Source organism: Pygoscelis adeliae, unplaced genomic scaffold (assembly GCF_000699105.1).
Source record: "Pygoscelis adeliae isolate BGI_AS28 unplaced genomic scaffold, ASM69910v1 Scaffold244, whole genome shotgun sequence".
NCBI classification, from domain to species: Eukaryota; Metazoa; Chordata; class Aves; order Sphenisciformes; family Spheniscidae; genus Pygoscelis; species Pygoscelis adeliae.
In genome coordinates this window covers 1,919,583-1,935,578 of record NW_008824648.1, presented here as the reverse complement: position 1 = coordinate 1,935,578, position 15,996 = coordinate 1,919,583, and the positions used below count along the sequence as shown (strand labels likewise).

The window sequence follows — 15,996 nt, the reverse complement described above, 5'->3', positions numbered from 1 at the left end:
GGCCCGGGGAGGGCGACGGCATCCCCCGGGCTGTGCCAGTAAAGGTGCGTCCGCCGGGAGCCCGAAGGCGGTTGCCGGTAGGTAAAGTCGTCACCCCATTAAACGGCAAATGAATCCGTTTGCGGTGTACCCTCCTGCTTCCTCCCCCATCCCGGTCTCCAGGCAAAGCCCGCGAAAATCGAGTACCTTCTCACAGTTTCACCCGGTAACAACGCCAGCAATTCACTTCTCAAAGCTTTTTCTGCAGCAAACTTAACCAATGAAGGAGCATACACACCAGAGCAGACGAAATCATGATTGTTCCAAATAATTCAAGCGGAACGTACAGAATTCTTCCGCAACTGTATGGAAACTTTTCCTGGTGGTTGAAACTCGGCACCGCTTCACTCCCAGCCCTTCATCTCTCTCCATTACATACTAACAGCTGGATCCCTCTTGCATCTTTTACCCATGTTCCTACCCTATCTTCCAGAAGATACTGAAACGGCTGCTTCTGAAACGGTGGTGGTGGTCTCACAGCCTCATACTCGGTAGTGGAGAATCCCGTTGTTCCCAAAAGCTTCTTTCCTAGCGTAGGATTTAAATCCCTGGAAGTCCTCAACTCATCTGGCTGATTCTGGAGCCCTCATGTCCCCAGCTGAAAATGACAGGTAATACAGAAGGCACAGGAACGTTTCAAGGGCTGGGGTACAAACAGATTTCTGCACAGCGTGAGGGACAAGGTAGATGCAGAGAACTGATGAGTTAGACATTGGACTGGGGACCTGAAATACTCGGATGCTTGTCATATAGTGGTCACTGAGTAAGCCGTCTTATCACCGTATCAGGGCTCCTTCAGGCACCACCAATTTCCCTTGTGCACTGGAGGACATGGGAACAATCAGTTTTCTTCCATAGAAACGCTGGAACAATTTTTTGCAGAGCACATTGATTTGGATGAAAAGAATATATTCAACCTCCTAGCTATGCATGTAAAAAAAAAAAAAAGCACTCCACTTGCCTCTGCCCAGTCAAGGAAGTTAACAAGACATTGGAAATTTTGTTACCTTGATTTAAACATCACCAGACCTATACCAGAATATTCTCGGTAGCATTAGTAGAATTTACTGCATCAGTATCAGTATTAGAATTTACTGCATCTGCAGATTTAATATATTCTGGTATGTCTGATTCTATAATTATTTTTGTGTTATTGTTAAAATAGTATTTTCTTAGAGTCCAATTCAAAGAATAGGAGAAGACTTTTTCAAGTAAACAAAAGATTTCTTTTGGTCCTCTTTAGAAGCAAATTTTCATCTCTTTAGGTCCAAATTCATCTGTCTGGAAGTTCTGAAACGTTTTGGTAAGAGAGATGTTTCTCTACTTCCATTTTTTCTGATGGGACAGGAAATGAGCCATCATTCTAGCTTGGCTACCAGTGGAGAAGAAGAAAAACAAGCTGACACCTTCAAATTAGGCTAGAGGGCTTGCATCCTGCAACTCTAAACATTAGAAATCTTTCAAATCAAAGACAGGGAGATGAAGTACTTTTCAGTATTCCAGTTCATGGGAGGTTCAGCTACTCTTGGTTTTGCCTATTCTAGTTACCCCTACTGATACCCACTTTTCTCTGCTGCATTTAGCCTGCTGCAATTACTGACTAGACTTGCACAAGAACAATAAAAAGGAAGGATGCAAATACCAGGATGTAAGAGAAGCTGAACTGCACCCCCTGTAAATCAACCTCCCTTTTTCCAAATTACATTAGCTAATGGTGGCAGCACCTTCAGGTACATTCACCTTCAAAAGCTGATCTCTCTTTTAAGTAATTCCAAGAAAGATGGGGGGGAGGCTGAGAAAGAGACAGGCAAGCTACACAAGGAGAATTGTAATAGCTTCCTGTCAGTTAATGCTGTCTGCATTAGAATTTCTTTTTTTGGCATTCAGCCTGGGATTGGAGCATCAGCCTAAGAATTCCCGAGCAGACAGAATAACGTACGTGATGGTGTCTGCACACACCATGCAGAGATGTCCGAAGCAAGACACAAACATTCGTTTTAAGGGAGAATGTGGAACTACAGAAGAGGTGTGTTACTCAATAGCCAAGTCTCTCTATAGCCTGTATTTTGTATAGCTGATAGCACAGACACACTAATGGATGGGACAGGAGTTCCGCCTTTATAGGGATAGTCAGAAACCCAATTCCCTCAACACACTGATGATGTTTCATTGTGAATCCTGAATGTACAACTACGAAGAACATGTAAAATGCTAACTGCATTTACAACTACTTTACTTGGATCAACATAGTTAAAGCTGAATCCTAGCCTGCGTTTCAGCTAGTCAAAATCAAAATGAACTGCAGAGATTAAATACTAGTATCAGATTTGAAAAGAATCTATATCACAACTGGAATAAGGGCCAGTTATGATGCTACAGTATGCTGTAGCATAATGCTATGCCACAATTAAACACAATGCTAACAATGCTGTAATAAAATACACCCTGAAAATGAGATTGTTGTCTTAAATACCTCTTTAAGAGGTGAGAAATTACACCATGGATCCTTCACTTTCTGGAGTAACTATGTAAAACCTCCAGAGGCTGCCTAAAAAACAATGATGGGATGAGGCTAAGAAATCGGTTGTATTGGGAGAAATGAATAGAGTTGATATCCATGTCTCTCTGAACTGCTTGGATCCAGCTTTCAGGTAAATTCCAGTATATTCACCCAAGTTTATCCAGAATGCCCCAATTCTTCTCATACAACTTCATAATACCCGCACCTACCACAGTTTATTCTCAACTGTCACACCCTGACCTCCTTAAACTCCAAGTTAATTGGAGATGCCTTAAAAGTTAAGGCACCCCCACTTTAACTTTAGTCATGAAACTAACCAGTTTGCTAAGATTCTAGTCGGTTCAGACTTACTCCTGTCTGCTGAGCTATTGTGTTTGGACAGTATTAGCACTTAATGCACTTACTAACACAAATGCATTCATTAGCACAATGACAGATGCAATTTCTTTTCTGTCGTCTCGCCCCCCCACCCCTACTCCAACAATAGCCTACCTGATCCTGAGCTATCTCAATCAGATCAGCTGCCCTGCATTATTCCGTCCACCTGACTAGTTCTGAGCTGCCATCCCTAGTCCCTAACTCCCAGATCTACTCAAATCCAGCCCATTTCCACTGCAAATTACCTGATGCCTCCTTATTTGCTCAGAGATGCCACAAAGTATCTGCTCTGATCCATTCCAAGATCCCCAGAACCACCTCTAGCTGAGACACTTCAGCATTAGATGGGTCTTTTCTGCAGGAAAGAATGTATATAACAGCATACAAATTAAGATGCCAGTCATGTCAGAGCTCTGGAACAGATCCTGCAGTTCCATTCTTCTCCACCCTTCCTAATTCCTCTGCGGGGCCATGTATCTCTCTCTGCCAGCTCTGAATCATAAGAGAAGTGCAGTCTGTTAAAGCCTGACACAGGCTTTGGCTCAGCTGGTCATATCACTAAAAGGATTTTGTCTCTGATTAATTTCAACCTGTCAGTAGAAGTCTCTGGGCAGAATGAAGGAACCCGCCACCCTGTGTTTCTCTTGAATACAACTTCTCAGAAGGTGCCTGGAGATCCATCAACAATCTTAATTAAATCCAACCAAATGGATGACAGATAATCATTAAGGGAGTGGCTCTCTTGGGACAATAGCTGAAGAGTGGGTATGCAAGGATGGTAAGGGAGGCAGATGGCTGCTTGTCTAACATAGCAAAGCCTGTTTAAACAGGGATGTCCCTGACGGCTGTGTTTCAATTAAATTTATCCCGTTCCCAGTCCTTTAGGAGTTATTTGTTCTTCCATGCCAGTTAAAACTACCCTCTGCCAAGGTGCAAGAGGGGCATTTCTGCTGTGATTCTCCACCTGCTGCACTTTGCAGACCATTTCCAGGGAAAGAATCTCATTCTCCTTTCCCTCCAAACATACATATCCACTGTTGCTTGGCTCTCATTCTACCTACCATCACAGAGGACCCAGAAATCCTTCAGTTTGAGAATTACTACCGTGACAGAAATAAGAAAAACCAATTCTTTTTCAGTTCTAGAAATTACTAACGCTAGGTATCAAATCAATGTTCTTCAGTGAGGTTGTTTCCTAGAAATTGCAGTCCTTGCTAAAGGACAGAAAACACAGACTACTAGTTCAGTATATAAAATACCCAGCTTCTCACTGAAAAAATAGAGATACCTATTGTTAGAACATTAATGCTGGTGAATAAAGCTATCCTGACAGCTTTGAAATCCTCCCTCTAGTCACACAGTAAACAGGCAAAATGCATGACAAGCAGTGAAGTGACTCACCCTAGTTAGTAGAAGCCTACCAAAGAGTTTACAGAGGTAATCTCTTTATCATCCTCAATATTTGATATCTTTGCTAAAATTCCCGATTAGTCTCAGTTGTGTGTTTTTATAAGTATGGGCTCCTGCACTGTAAGAACTTGATTAAGAAAGATGTCGTATACACTGTTCAGTCTGAGTATCATATAAGCCTTCCAAGTAGTCACAACATGAGTGATGACATTCAGCCACCATCTAGCTGGTTTGGATTTAAAGCAGTGAACTGAGAAATCCAGTTAGCAGTCAAGAACAGAAATCAGAAATCTTTTTCCAAAATATTAATAGTTGCTGCAGTGAACTTCCTCCTTGTCTGCATTCACGTACTTGCATTAGTAGAAAGACAACTAGGATCGTAAATTGAATTCACTTTGGCTAAGACTGGCAGTAGTCTTTGGACATGATATAGCAATCCTTTCAAATGCATTATTATGTAAATTAATCTCAAACTCTTCAAGGGTATGAGACCCAGCTTCTCCTCCTGCCTCCTCCAAATAACAGGAGGGAGATGAAAGCAAAGCCCTGGTGGTAGAACCACCTTTATTCAACATTTTGCAGTCCTTGCTGTGCAGAGAAGTGGATGTTGTGAAGGTCGGTCAGCAGCCTGGAACAGAACTGCAACCACAAGTCTTTAGCCAGCTAGGGAAGTTTCCCGCCTCCCCTGCCCTTGAGGAGTTTGCCTGGCAGCTATACAAGTTATTCATACTACGCACTGGAAGAAATATTTCAGCCTTAATTCTTGAACACCATGTACAATAAGTGAAACACATTTAGTATATTAATATAGGCAACAGACACACTGTTTATAAATCACGGACATATTGTGACATACAGGAGACGATAAAGCTAGTATGATCTATTACTACAGAAGAAACTCTGCAGATACAAGAGAAACACAAGGCTTGGGTGAGCATCGTGGCTGTGAGGAGTGGTAGCTGATACTCATTACCTTTTGAGAAGCTCACCACCTGTAAGACTGTAAAAAATAGTTAAACCTAGGAAGACACTAAGAACTCAGAAGAGAAAGCTATTGAAACTGGCTTGTGACTCTTAACTACAAACTAAAAGTTGTGCTTTGAAAAACTCAGACAAAAACCACAGAATATCTGTGATAAAGTTACTTTCATATCTGTGCTACTTTCATACCTGTGTTAAGAAGGGATACGGCAATCAGAAACACTCATGCTTGGCAAGAGTCACGAAGCTCAAACCAACAGCCTTCTGTAGTACATACATATAGCAAAAAAACCCAAACCGATACCAAAAGAACCCCTGTAGGACTAACAAAAAACCTTGTGACTGGTGACTGTAATATGCTGAGTACAGATAATAAATAGTGGTGAAGGAATACATGGTTATGAACTAGCAACTTAATGAATCAGGGTCCCAAGGAATAAGTTTTTAGCTGGTTTGCTAGCTACTCTTAAGTTTGTACCACCGTATCTTTAGTTCTATTGTTAGTTGACAAACATGCTCATTTTGCTGAGCAAAGTGAGGCTTTAGGACATCACTAATCAAGAACTGAGCAGGTGCTATGATACACATGCTTATATTGGTACTTTCTCCTGTTATTCCTGCAAGGACAATACATTAAATGTAGCATGTCTAATTTTGGCAACAGCAGACAAATTATAACAAACACCTGGACTTGGTTATAAATCCCACGCTTCTAGAAAATCTAGTTAAATTACAGGATAAAATAGCAAAAGCAGAATGTGCTAGTACCTGGTTCTTGGTTTTTATGTTTAGTACAAAAAGCAAGATCAGAAATTCTTCCTGACTACCCCACCAGACACTTGAATAAGAAAGGGTTTTGAGATATACCTAATTAAGAGAACCATGCAGTTAAAGACGACTGAATGATTTTCTATACAGAAACATGAAGAGAATTTGAAGTAACTGAAGGCATTAATTCAAACAATTTATTTAAATATCATTAAACTGTTCAGTAGAAGTAGATATTCAGAACTAAAGCAGCCTTAATTTGTTTTATTGTAGTTTACTTCTCAAGCACATTGTGGCCACTTCAATCCTGAATACACATATCTGTAATCTTAATCTGATTTCAGTAATCCACTTTAACAATTAATTCAGATATATTCACTTAAGTATTCGTGTCTCCTGAGTAACTGAAAAAAAGGAATATAAACTGATGAATGCATTTTAGCTGAAGAACCATTTGTTACTATTATTATAGAAGAGATATAAAAAAAAGCAGTTTTCTCCTTAAAAAAATCAGGTGAGATCAGCATGTATTTTACGTATTTTCCACATTTACAAGAATCCCACGATAGTTATGGGTCTGAAGTCTCCTCTATCGAGGTGCCCAGATTTTAACACTGCAATATTGTTGTATCACCTGAGAGGCAAACATTGAGATGCATATCATTACCTATACTAATATTATACCCGTAATATCATACCTGTAACATTATGAACGGGAATTTGAGAAAAAAAAAATGAGATTAAGTGACCCATCCACAGCTAAGCAATAGATAGTGACTTAATTAGGGACAGAATGTAGATTCACTCCTGTTCCTAACTTTTACTAACAGGCTTCAGACTTCCCATAGTAACGCATGAACTGCCTTACGAAGTGAAATTACCCCACAGTCTCTAGACCTTCGTTACCAACATCCTGTCTTAGGTATGGATAAACTCCGGCCATGTAGTCAGTAGTTACTTCTGAAGAGGGAGGAGAAATGGAGAAATAAAATACCATGATACCATTAGAGACATCACTGCAGTGTGGCCATATTTACCTGTGCTTTTAAACCCGTGACACTAAGTGAATTAGTCTCCCTCCAATGCAAGATCAATTATTTCAGAAAGGTACCCAACATGGCAGGGAACAGTGGACTTTATTTATATCTGTAAGAGATACACGCTATGCAACAAGGAAGATCTATCGACATGTCATCACTTTTAGGAACTCAGTCACAGACCAGGATCATACTGCATTAATGCAGGTATTAAGATTTGGTAGAGATACAAAACCATCTCAGTGCACCTGGTCCTGATCATCCGCTTCAGCACAGAAGGACTGCAAGGTTTGTATCCAAACTGCAGAGGCCACTGGAAAGGCACCATCGTCAAAATGTTTTTGTCTTTGCAGAAAGCTGCAGATACTCAAAAAGAACAAATCAAAGGCCTCTGAATTGCTGGTTTTAAGGAGATAACAAGAAGACAAGATTATAGCTGGGATTTCAGCTTTGATGGAAACATAGAAGAACCAAGCATACTAATTTTACTCTAGTTCTGCACAATACCAGATAATACACTTTCTGGTGTGAAATACTTCATTGAAAGTTGTGAATTAAATAATTTAGTCTCTCATCCCATTGTACGTATCGCCTGGACAGTTAGGAAAAGAGGAAAAGTAGGCAGAGAGTAAGTGACCTGCCCATAGCTATTCAGTTACCCTGAAAAGTAAGAGTATTTGAGGCATGCTTACTTGGGGAGAAGAGACTTTATTGCTGCAATTTCATAAGGCACAATTGCTCTCCTCAGACGTTTGTCTTTTGTAATTCCTTCACTGGAAAAGCTATTTGTTAATAGCAGCTAAAAGTACACTTTAATGAGGAGAACAAGTGACTGATAAAATACTTATAAAAAACAGTATTTTGGAGATTAAAAAAATCCCTGAAATAACTTAGGGCATTTGAGCAAGAGTCTGAAGAGGTGTTCCTCTGAAGTCATGTAAGCCACAATGAAATGATACCAAATGCAAAAGGAGAGTAAATTCCTCTTTTGCCCCACATGTTGACACCCGGAAGTCAGGAGTGGCTTCACACCACAGAGCTGAAATTCAAATCAAAGCAGTTGCTAAGATCTCCGCCGCTGAAATCCAATCATAACAGAAACTTACTCACTTCATCCGCCAGAAAAAATAGCCTCTGTGAGAGTTTTTCTTCTATTTCAAGGCAAACATTTGGAACGAGGTAAGAATTTGCAGTCTCAACTTTCAATGCAATTTTCAAATCAAGCTCTTACAAAGATGGGTCAGTGTTGCCTCGTCCTCTTGAGAAAAATCTCATGCATATAGTCCCAAAATCTTCCCTGATGCGACTCGTTGCGATGAATCATAGCAGTGAGGGCCTCACCCTGATCAAGGCTTTGCCAATAATCCTGCAGCCACATCTCTTTCCAACTGAAACAAAAAAAGAGACACCACCATAAACCATTAAAAAAACAAATGAGTCTGCAGCTGTTAATAGCACTGAAACCATTTTTTTTTCTTTCACCTAAGAGGAAAACAGGCCCAGAGATAGTCATGACAAAGTATGTTGTTACCGTGCCATTGTGCTCCAAGCCATTTAAAGAAACTTGCTATGAAAATTCTCTACAGGACATGTAAGTTCAGCATTAGCTTTACAACATTCTAGAAATACCAGCATGCGACTGTAGTGTTAACCAAAGAGACTAAATTATTAACTGTAGAGAATAAAAACTTCTATTAAAATAAAATCTAGCACAGAGTCCTCATATGATTTTGGGAATAGCTTTCCATGGCCAGTATGCGTATAACAGTTAGCCTAAGAATCAATTTTTTTTTTCAGATAAACCATTTAACAATTAGAAAATGACAGCTAGTCATTACAAACTCAGGTTATACATGGCAGAGACAAAAAATCATTATATCCCTCAACCCTGACTATCTGTAGACTACATGGATGAGTATACACTTTGTCTTTTTTCAATGCATACATTCTCGAACTTTTCATAGCACAGACTACACCACTGCAACTTTCAGCAATTCCCTTCCCATTCATGATCTTGTGGACTACTACTCTCATTTGTGTTATATCAAGGCATGGCAATAATTTATCTATCTCTCAGCAGGAGCAGGGAAGTGATCGTGCCCCTGTACTCGGCACTGGTGAGGCCGCACCTCGAATACTGTGTTCAGTTCTGGGCCCCTCACTACAAGAAGGACGTCGAGGTGCTGGAGCGTGTCCAGGGAAAGGCAACAAGGCTGGTGAAGGGTCTGGAGAACAAGTCTGATGAGGAGCAGCTGAGGGAACTGGGGCTGTTTAGCCTGGAGAAAAGGAGGCTGAGGGGAGACCTCATCGCTCTCTACAACTACCTGAAAGGAGGCTGTAGTGAGGTGGGTGTCGGTCTCTTCTCCCAAGTAACTGGCAAGAGGACGAGAGGAAACGGCCTCAAGTTGCACCAGGGGAGGTTTAGATTGGGTATTAGGAAAAATTTCTTCACCGAAAGGGTTGTCAAGCATTGGAACAGGCTGCCCAGGGAAGTGGTTGAGTCGCCATCCCTGGAGGTATTTAAAAGACGTGTAGAGGTGGTGCTTAGGGACATGGTTTAGTGGTGGACTTGGCAGTGCTAGGTTAACGGTTGGACTCAATGATCTTAAAGGTCTTTTCCAACGTAAATGATTCTATGATCTATGGTGAGACATTTCTGCAGTGTACACTAACAAAGACCTCAAAATAAACCTTTTAACGTAGATTACAATGTGAAGGATCATAGACGGAGGCTTACTTCTGCATTAAAAAAAAAAAAGTCTGCTGAAATGTTCCTTTCTAAAATGCAGCACTTGGACACACTGTGAGATCACTTTGCTTACCAGCTAAATCTATTAACCTTTGTTCAAGGACTGCCAACATGAGTTACTTGTTTTTTACAGCACTGAATAAGGGCACACATTAGGAAAATTAGTATACTTGCATTAAGTACTAGACACAAGACTAAGTGGCAGAAGGTAACAGAAAAAAGAAAATGTTTTCCAGCTGAACTCTATGGAAACAACACTGAAAGGAGTTCCAGTATCCACGTGAGGACTTCTGTCAAAACATTAAATAAGAACACTTTGGTATTTTTCTTTTTACATTGCTGTTATTGGTTTTTAAGAAAATAATTTCACTCTGATTCTGTAACTTGGAAAAAACTGGTACCCCAGGATGAACAGGACTGTACAAATATCCTCAAACTACCAACTACATACACCTGAAATGTTATTACCATAAGATACAGATCTATCTTTAATCCTGGCTGATTATTGGATTCTATTGCAAGAGACACCTTACAGTGTACACGTGGCAAATCTGATACACTTTTAAGCTGGTTTTTCTCTTGTCGTAAATAAACTGTGACATCGACATAAAATGGAACTAGCAAAACCACGATAGTTTCAAAATATTCCTTTATCAAAGGCACATTGGCTTCTCTTTTCTCATGCTACCACAGATGAAAACTTTAGGTAACGGGAAAGGTATTGTCACTTAAGTCTTCTTACAGTTATCCTCTCAAACACCCCACTTCTGGAAGATGAATCCTTATCAATGAAACAAACCAAACATTTCTCTTCACAAAGGTGGGAGTCCAAGAATAATTGGAGATTCCAGTTCCTACTAAACAGATATTCTACTCATCAGTCGCACCGTAACTCACTATCTTCTGTACAAAGCAGCCCAGAATTCAATAGATTATACTGACTGACCCATAACCTAACACATACAAATGGTTGTTCAGCCTTTCTTCTTAAGCTCACTTGGGTGTGAAGCCCAGAAGTCCAAATACAAGTGAGGCTGCAAGCGTAAGGATTAAGAACCGCGTCTCCACACTTAGAGCTAAAGGACAGCAAGGTGAAAGGATAAAAATGTGCTCTGGCTACATATACCTACATAGAGAGAGATTCTGATGCAACAGTTCTGTCAATTCAGCACGTTCATCAACCCTAAAAACAAGTTACATCTGGGAATAAGGGTTACAGAGCATGCAGATGCACAGGGTAACTTTATTGTAATTGGGTACTTGCTCCCATTGCCAACTCCAATTGCCTTTGTTGTTCTCCGAGTTCCAGAAGCCTCCAGAACTCAAAGTCACAGTGTATCTTTAGAGTCAGACCTTGTATGTTGCATATATTCTATCATTTGTAACCCCACTAGGCCTGCGTCATTTTTCCACAATAAAGTTTGCTAAAGTAACAAAACACACAATTGGCTGGCTCAGTAGACAATCATTTAAATTGATCACACTGTTGACATAATATTACTGCCAAACTCTGGCAAAATATGAGCACGTTTAGCTGATGCTTTGGTGGCAATTTTATGTTACTGTCACACCATTTACGATTCTAAGCAATCATGTTCCATTTTGGAGATAAAAACAGTGAAAGCTCAGATGCTTACGAGATAGAAACCACCGTCTTTCACTGGAGATCCCCTTGATCATGCCTCAGAAGGTACAGATACATATCCTTCTAAAGCAGATAGCAGACAACGTAAAAGTTTCCCTGGTACAATTTCTCCAGACACATCTTATGTCTATAAACATGGGGAGAATAACACACTGTGGTTCAGTGAGACATGGAAACTTCCGTGGGATGCAGCTGATTATGGACCAACTGTTCAAAACTCCTTGCTGATGACCGCTGCACAGAATGACGCAGTACCTGAGCTTGCAAGTGGCACAGGCACCCATGCTGTGCCTTCAAAGGCATTTCTCTACTGCCACCTGCTGCTCAAGCAAAAGAAAATCTATGAAAAAGTAGAGAATACTCTCATAGGGTAGGATGCTGCATAGCACGCTACAAGGGGAAAGCACGTTTTGCTACCGAGCTGAGAAAAGGTATTACTATAAAAAAGCTCCAATAAATCAATCAAACAACAGAAAACAGAGGATTATGGACCCCTTTTACTTACAAGCATAACTTTTCAATTAGTCAATATGAGAATTACTTGTACTGTGAAAAATGCTTTTTAATGACAAACATCACAAGTTTTGTGAAATAGGCCTTTCCCAAACAACCTGAATGACCTCAGGCTGATTTTCCTTTTTTAACTTCACTTGGCCATTTTTGAAAGCATCCAAACATAGGATGAAGTAGTTCCCCACGCTTACAAAATTCTTCATACTTTTTTGTGCACAGGTAATGTAATAAAAACTTTTTTAGAGCTTCATTTCCACATAGGACTCAGTTCTGGGTTAGCGTACTTGAAATGATGGATTCTACATTTTCAACACACTGTTTCTTCTAACATTTTAACACTCCTAAGCATTCAATTCCTCAGTCTAGGAAGTCATTAACAAAGCTGTAAACTGATATAAACTGGGATAGAGTATACTGACAACTTCCTTCTGGACAGCGCATGAGATCTTCCCGATATTTTCAAAAAGTCATTAATTTAATACTACAGCGGGACTGAGATCAGAACATTGAAATCTTTGGTGACAGATCGCTATGAACATAGGCAAGATCTGCTACGGCTGAGGGTTTATCTTTATGACGGCTGTCTGATGGCTTATACAAAGTGAATTGCATGCACTTGAGTCATTGCCTATGAAGACAGAAATTGTTGCAGGTGATGCAAAGAAAAATGACAAACCTGGGGGATCCAAACATGTTACACTAGTAATACACACCACAAAGAGTGCACACATGGTTTATGAACTGCAAGAACCCTTCCTTCTAGCAACTGCAACCTCAAATACTGTCAACGGAAAAACTCAAGGTTTGGGAACCCAAGCACTGACTTGTTTTGTACCAACACGTGTATAAATACTAAGCAGACCATGCAAACAAAACCCTATTCTGCCTGTCAAAAGTGGTTGCCTCAGGGTTGGTGTGGTTCGTTCCCTGCTGACAAGACTTCAGGGCAGCTCGCAGTAGAGATGGCTAACACTGGGCTTTAGGCCTGGGAGATTCCAGCAACACTAGCAATCCCTGCGCACAAAGGGGACAAGAAACTACTCAACCTATTCTCTGTGCTGCGCGGTCCCTCTCCTAAATAAATGGGATGGCGTCCTTCAACACAAGCCAGAATTCTGTCACACAAAAGGACAAGAAGTCTTGTGAAGTATTCTGGGTGAGCCTAACTGCTGCTCTGAAGTCAACAGGGGTTAACCAGACCTGCACTGAACAGTGGCAACCCCATTCTTAACGCAGTACTTTGTAATGAGGTATAGAGCTTCTTTCACCCAAGGGCTACCAAGTGTAGCCGGTACATCTCTGTACCGAAAAACATTCCTCCTACAAACAAACAAACAAGCAAGCAAGCAAGGCTAAGACAGACAAAGGATAACCATATTGCCCAAGGTCACAGAGCATTTTAGCAGAATGTTATGGGTGTCTCACGCTCCTCATTCAACCACTAACCCACACCACCGTCCAAGCCCCTTTTTCAGCCTCTGTGTTACACAGTACTAGCAGAACTACCATACCACCCACAAGACATTACATAAAGTGTAACGGGAAATGTATTAAGAGACCCTTTAAGTACAAAGCATTATTAAAAGTTACAGCCACTATTATTTGAAGCTTTTTTCCCCTTCAAAAAGCATAGTATTGGTACATTACCCGTCTCCTCCAGAGAGGTCTTCAACACTTCCAAACCCAGGGGTTGGCATAGGACATCCCATGTGCTTGAACTGAGCTATGCGAGGTCTGGGAGCTGGAATTTTCCCATGAGACTTCTTGTGTTCCTGCTCCTCTTTGACCCGGGTGTTCTCCCTGTCACAGATGAAACACTCGAAGCCATTCAGGTAATTGGGCAGAGTCATGTCATTCACACCCCACTCCCGCCTCTCCAAGCTCTCTAGCAAGAACTGGTTTTTGATTCCACCATGGTTTTTATACTCTAGATACTTCATATATTCCTCTCCATTCTTGTCCAGGAAATCGAGATACTTTGCCAGCTCTTGGGGGCTGTCAAAGTCATCTATAAGAATGATGGAGAGGTTGTTTGGCATCCAGTCCCGCACAGCTGGGGAGCCTCGGTACACTGGGACAGCACCCAAGTGCATTGGACGCCACAGCTTCTCTGTCATGTAGTCGTCACATATGGCATTCTCCAAGGCCAGATGAAACTTGTACCTGGCGATAAAAGTCATAAATTCAGAATCTTCTGTAGTGGCTGTAGAGGTGTCTCTCAGTCGCTCACTGGGAAGCTCACGGTTATGCAGGCATTTCCCATAGGAGTCAACCTAAAATAACAACCGGCATCTTTACAAAGTGATTTGTTTGCCCGGAGGTTGTTTTCAGAGCTTGTAGTTCTCGTAAAATTCCTAACTTTGATTAATTCCTAGCTACCTTAGTTTAGCTTCACCTTCACTCCAAGTTCTTTCCCTTGTGACTATTCCTAGAGTCCCAGTTCTAAGTGCTTTAGAGGAAACCCAGTGCTCAGTTTCAAAAGCAGCATAAACCATGCTACAGACGGGGGGGGGTTTCTGAGAAATGAAGATGTCACCCAAAAATGTATTTATTAGCAGATAAATCAGAAACTGAGGTAAGGAAGGGCATTCAACTCTCTCTCTGTTAATTTAAGCGTCATCTTTCTACTTAACAGGGACCCAGTACTTTTCCAAACATTTATTACACACAGTTCCTGCCAGTCTCAGCAAGCTGGCAAAAATTTTCTATTTGTTAGACTGAGAAAAATTGATGCAGGGAGCTAAAAGAATACTGTCCGAAAATGAAAGACAATACACTTGATCTGGAATCTGCTTCATACTTCGACAATACGCAGTCATATTTTAAAAATTTTGTCTTTGCTTCACTACCGAGTACAGGATGAACTTGCACAATAAATGAATCACTACCAATAGAAACAGTAGAAACGACTAGGAAAAAGACATTTCAGATAAAGACTAAAAGCACGTGCTTGCTTTTTTTTTTCCCCTCATCTACTATCCTTCAGAATTTTTAAGAAAAAAAAAAGCAATAAACTTTTTTTCTGCTAGAAAGAAACTACGTTATTTCAGCTTACGAAGCTCCTCTCCATCAGCTGTGCCAGAGCAGTACAAACCACCATGGAAATAACATGGTCCTACCACAGCGCAGATAAGCAGTTTCTCAAAACACAGCAACCGGTCTTTTTCTTGCACACCTATACTTTCCAATGGGAGCAGGGCTTGTAAATGGACAGCCTCCCCGTACGGGAACTTAAAGGTCCAGAGATTTCAGCAACGTGGAGCACTTGGTCCACAAGACCACGCTTACTCAGGCTGAGCCCGACTTGTGACTGATCCCGAGTCTGGCCAACTCCACAACTAACAGCTACCATCGGGCCTACCTACTGGCATGCGGTGTAGTCTAGACCACGCTTTGGGAAGGAAAACAACTAGTTTTTCTGTCCAGCTTGTAGTCGCCATGCATCCCGTTATGATTCGCGTCTTGGCTAAAAACAAGGACAAACAAACCCCATTAAAAAGAGGAGGTGGAAGGGGGCGGCCGGGCGGGCCCGGCTCCTGCAGCAACGCCATGCCACGGCTTCCCTGCCCACCCCACCTACCTGGATGTACTTCATGAGCTCCCTCACGTAGCGGTCCCTGTCCGAGGGGACATCGCAGTGGGACTGCATGTACAGCACCGGGGCGTAGCCCTTCCGCCGCCACGCGTCCTTCTCGGCCAGGGGCACCGCCGGGCCCCGCAGGTACCCCACGCCGGGCAGCCACTGCAGCGTGAGGGGATAGTCGGACTCCCGGCGGAAGGTGGCCGTGTAGTTGAAGAGCTGGATGCCGGGCGGGTGGGAGAGCACGTAGTTGTTCATGGGGGACTCCTCGTGGAAGAGCGCCCAGGTCTGGTGGGACAGGCGGGGCAGCGGCGCCTCGTAGGCCCTGAAGTCGGTGCCGTAGAAGATGAGGGCCTTGGTGCGGCGGTGCCGGGC

The 15,996-nt window shown here is 41.8% G+C and overlaps 1 protein-coding gene across 1 annotated transcript; it reads right to left on the bottom strand.

Moving 5' to 3' along the window:
* Positions 1–7,822: 7,822 nt before the first annotated feature.
* On the bottom strand, positions 7,823–15,996 carry FUT11 (fucosyltransferase 11 (alpha (1,3) fucosyltransferase)). Its single transcript, XM_009322448.1, has 3 exons — positions 15,622–15,996; positions 13,689–14,314; positions 7,823–8,522 (listed from the first exon to the last, which is right to left on the bottom strand). Exons 1-3 carry the CDS (start codon positions 15,877–15,879, stop codon positions 8,375–8,377), a joined length of 1,032 nt encoding a protein of 343 aa, XP_009320723.1. The 5' UTR covers positions 15,880–15,996; the 3' UTR covers positions 7,823–8,374.

What these genes read in the sequence shown, in the direction of transcription:
- FUT11 (XM_009322448.1), bottom strand. Translation starts at nt 15,879, where the DNA reads ATGAACAACTACGTGCTCTCCCACCCGCCCGGCATCCAGCTCTTCAAC. An exon ending in AGCTCATGAAGTACATCCAG is followed by an intron (nt 14,315 to 15,621) that starts GTAGGTGGGGTG and finishes TTGTTATTTTAG; the next exon opens with GTTGACTCCTATGGGAAATG. An exon ending in GACCTCTCTGGAGGAGACGG is followed by an intron (nt 8,523 to 13,688) that starts GTAATGTACCAA and finishes TTTTTGTTTCAG; the next exon opens with TTGGAAAGAGATGTGGCTGC.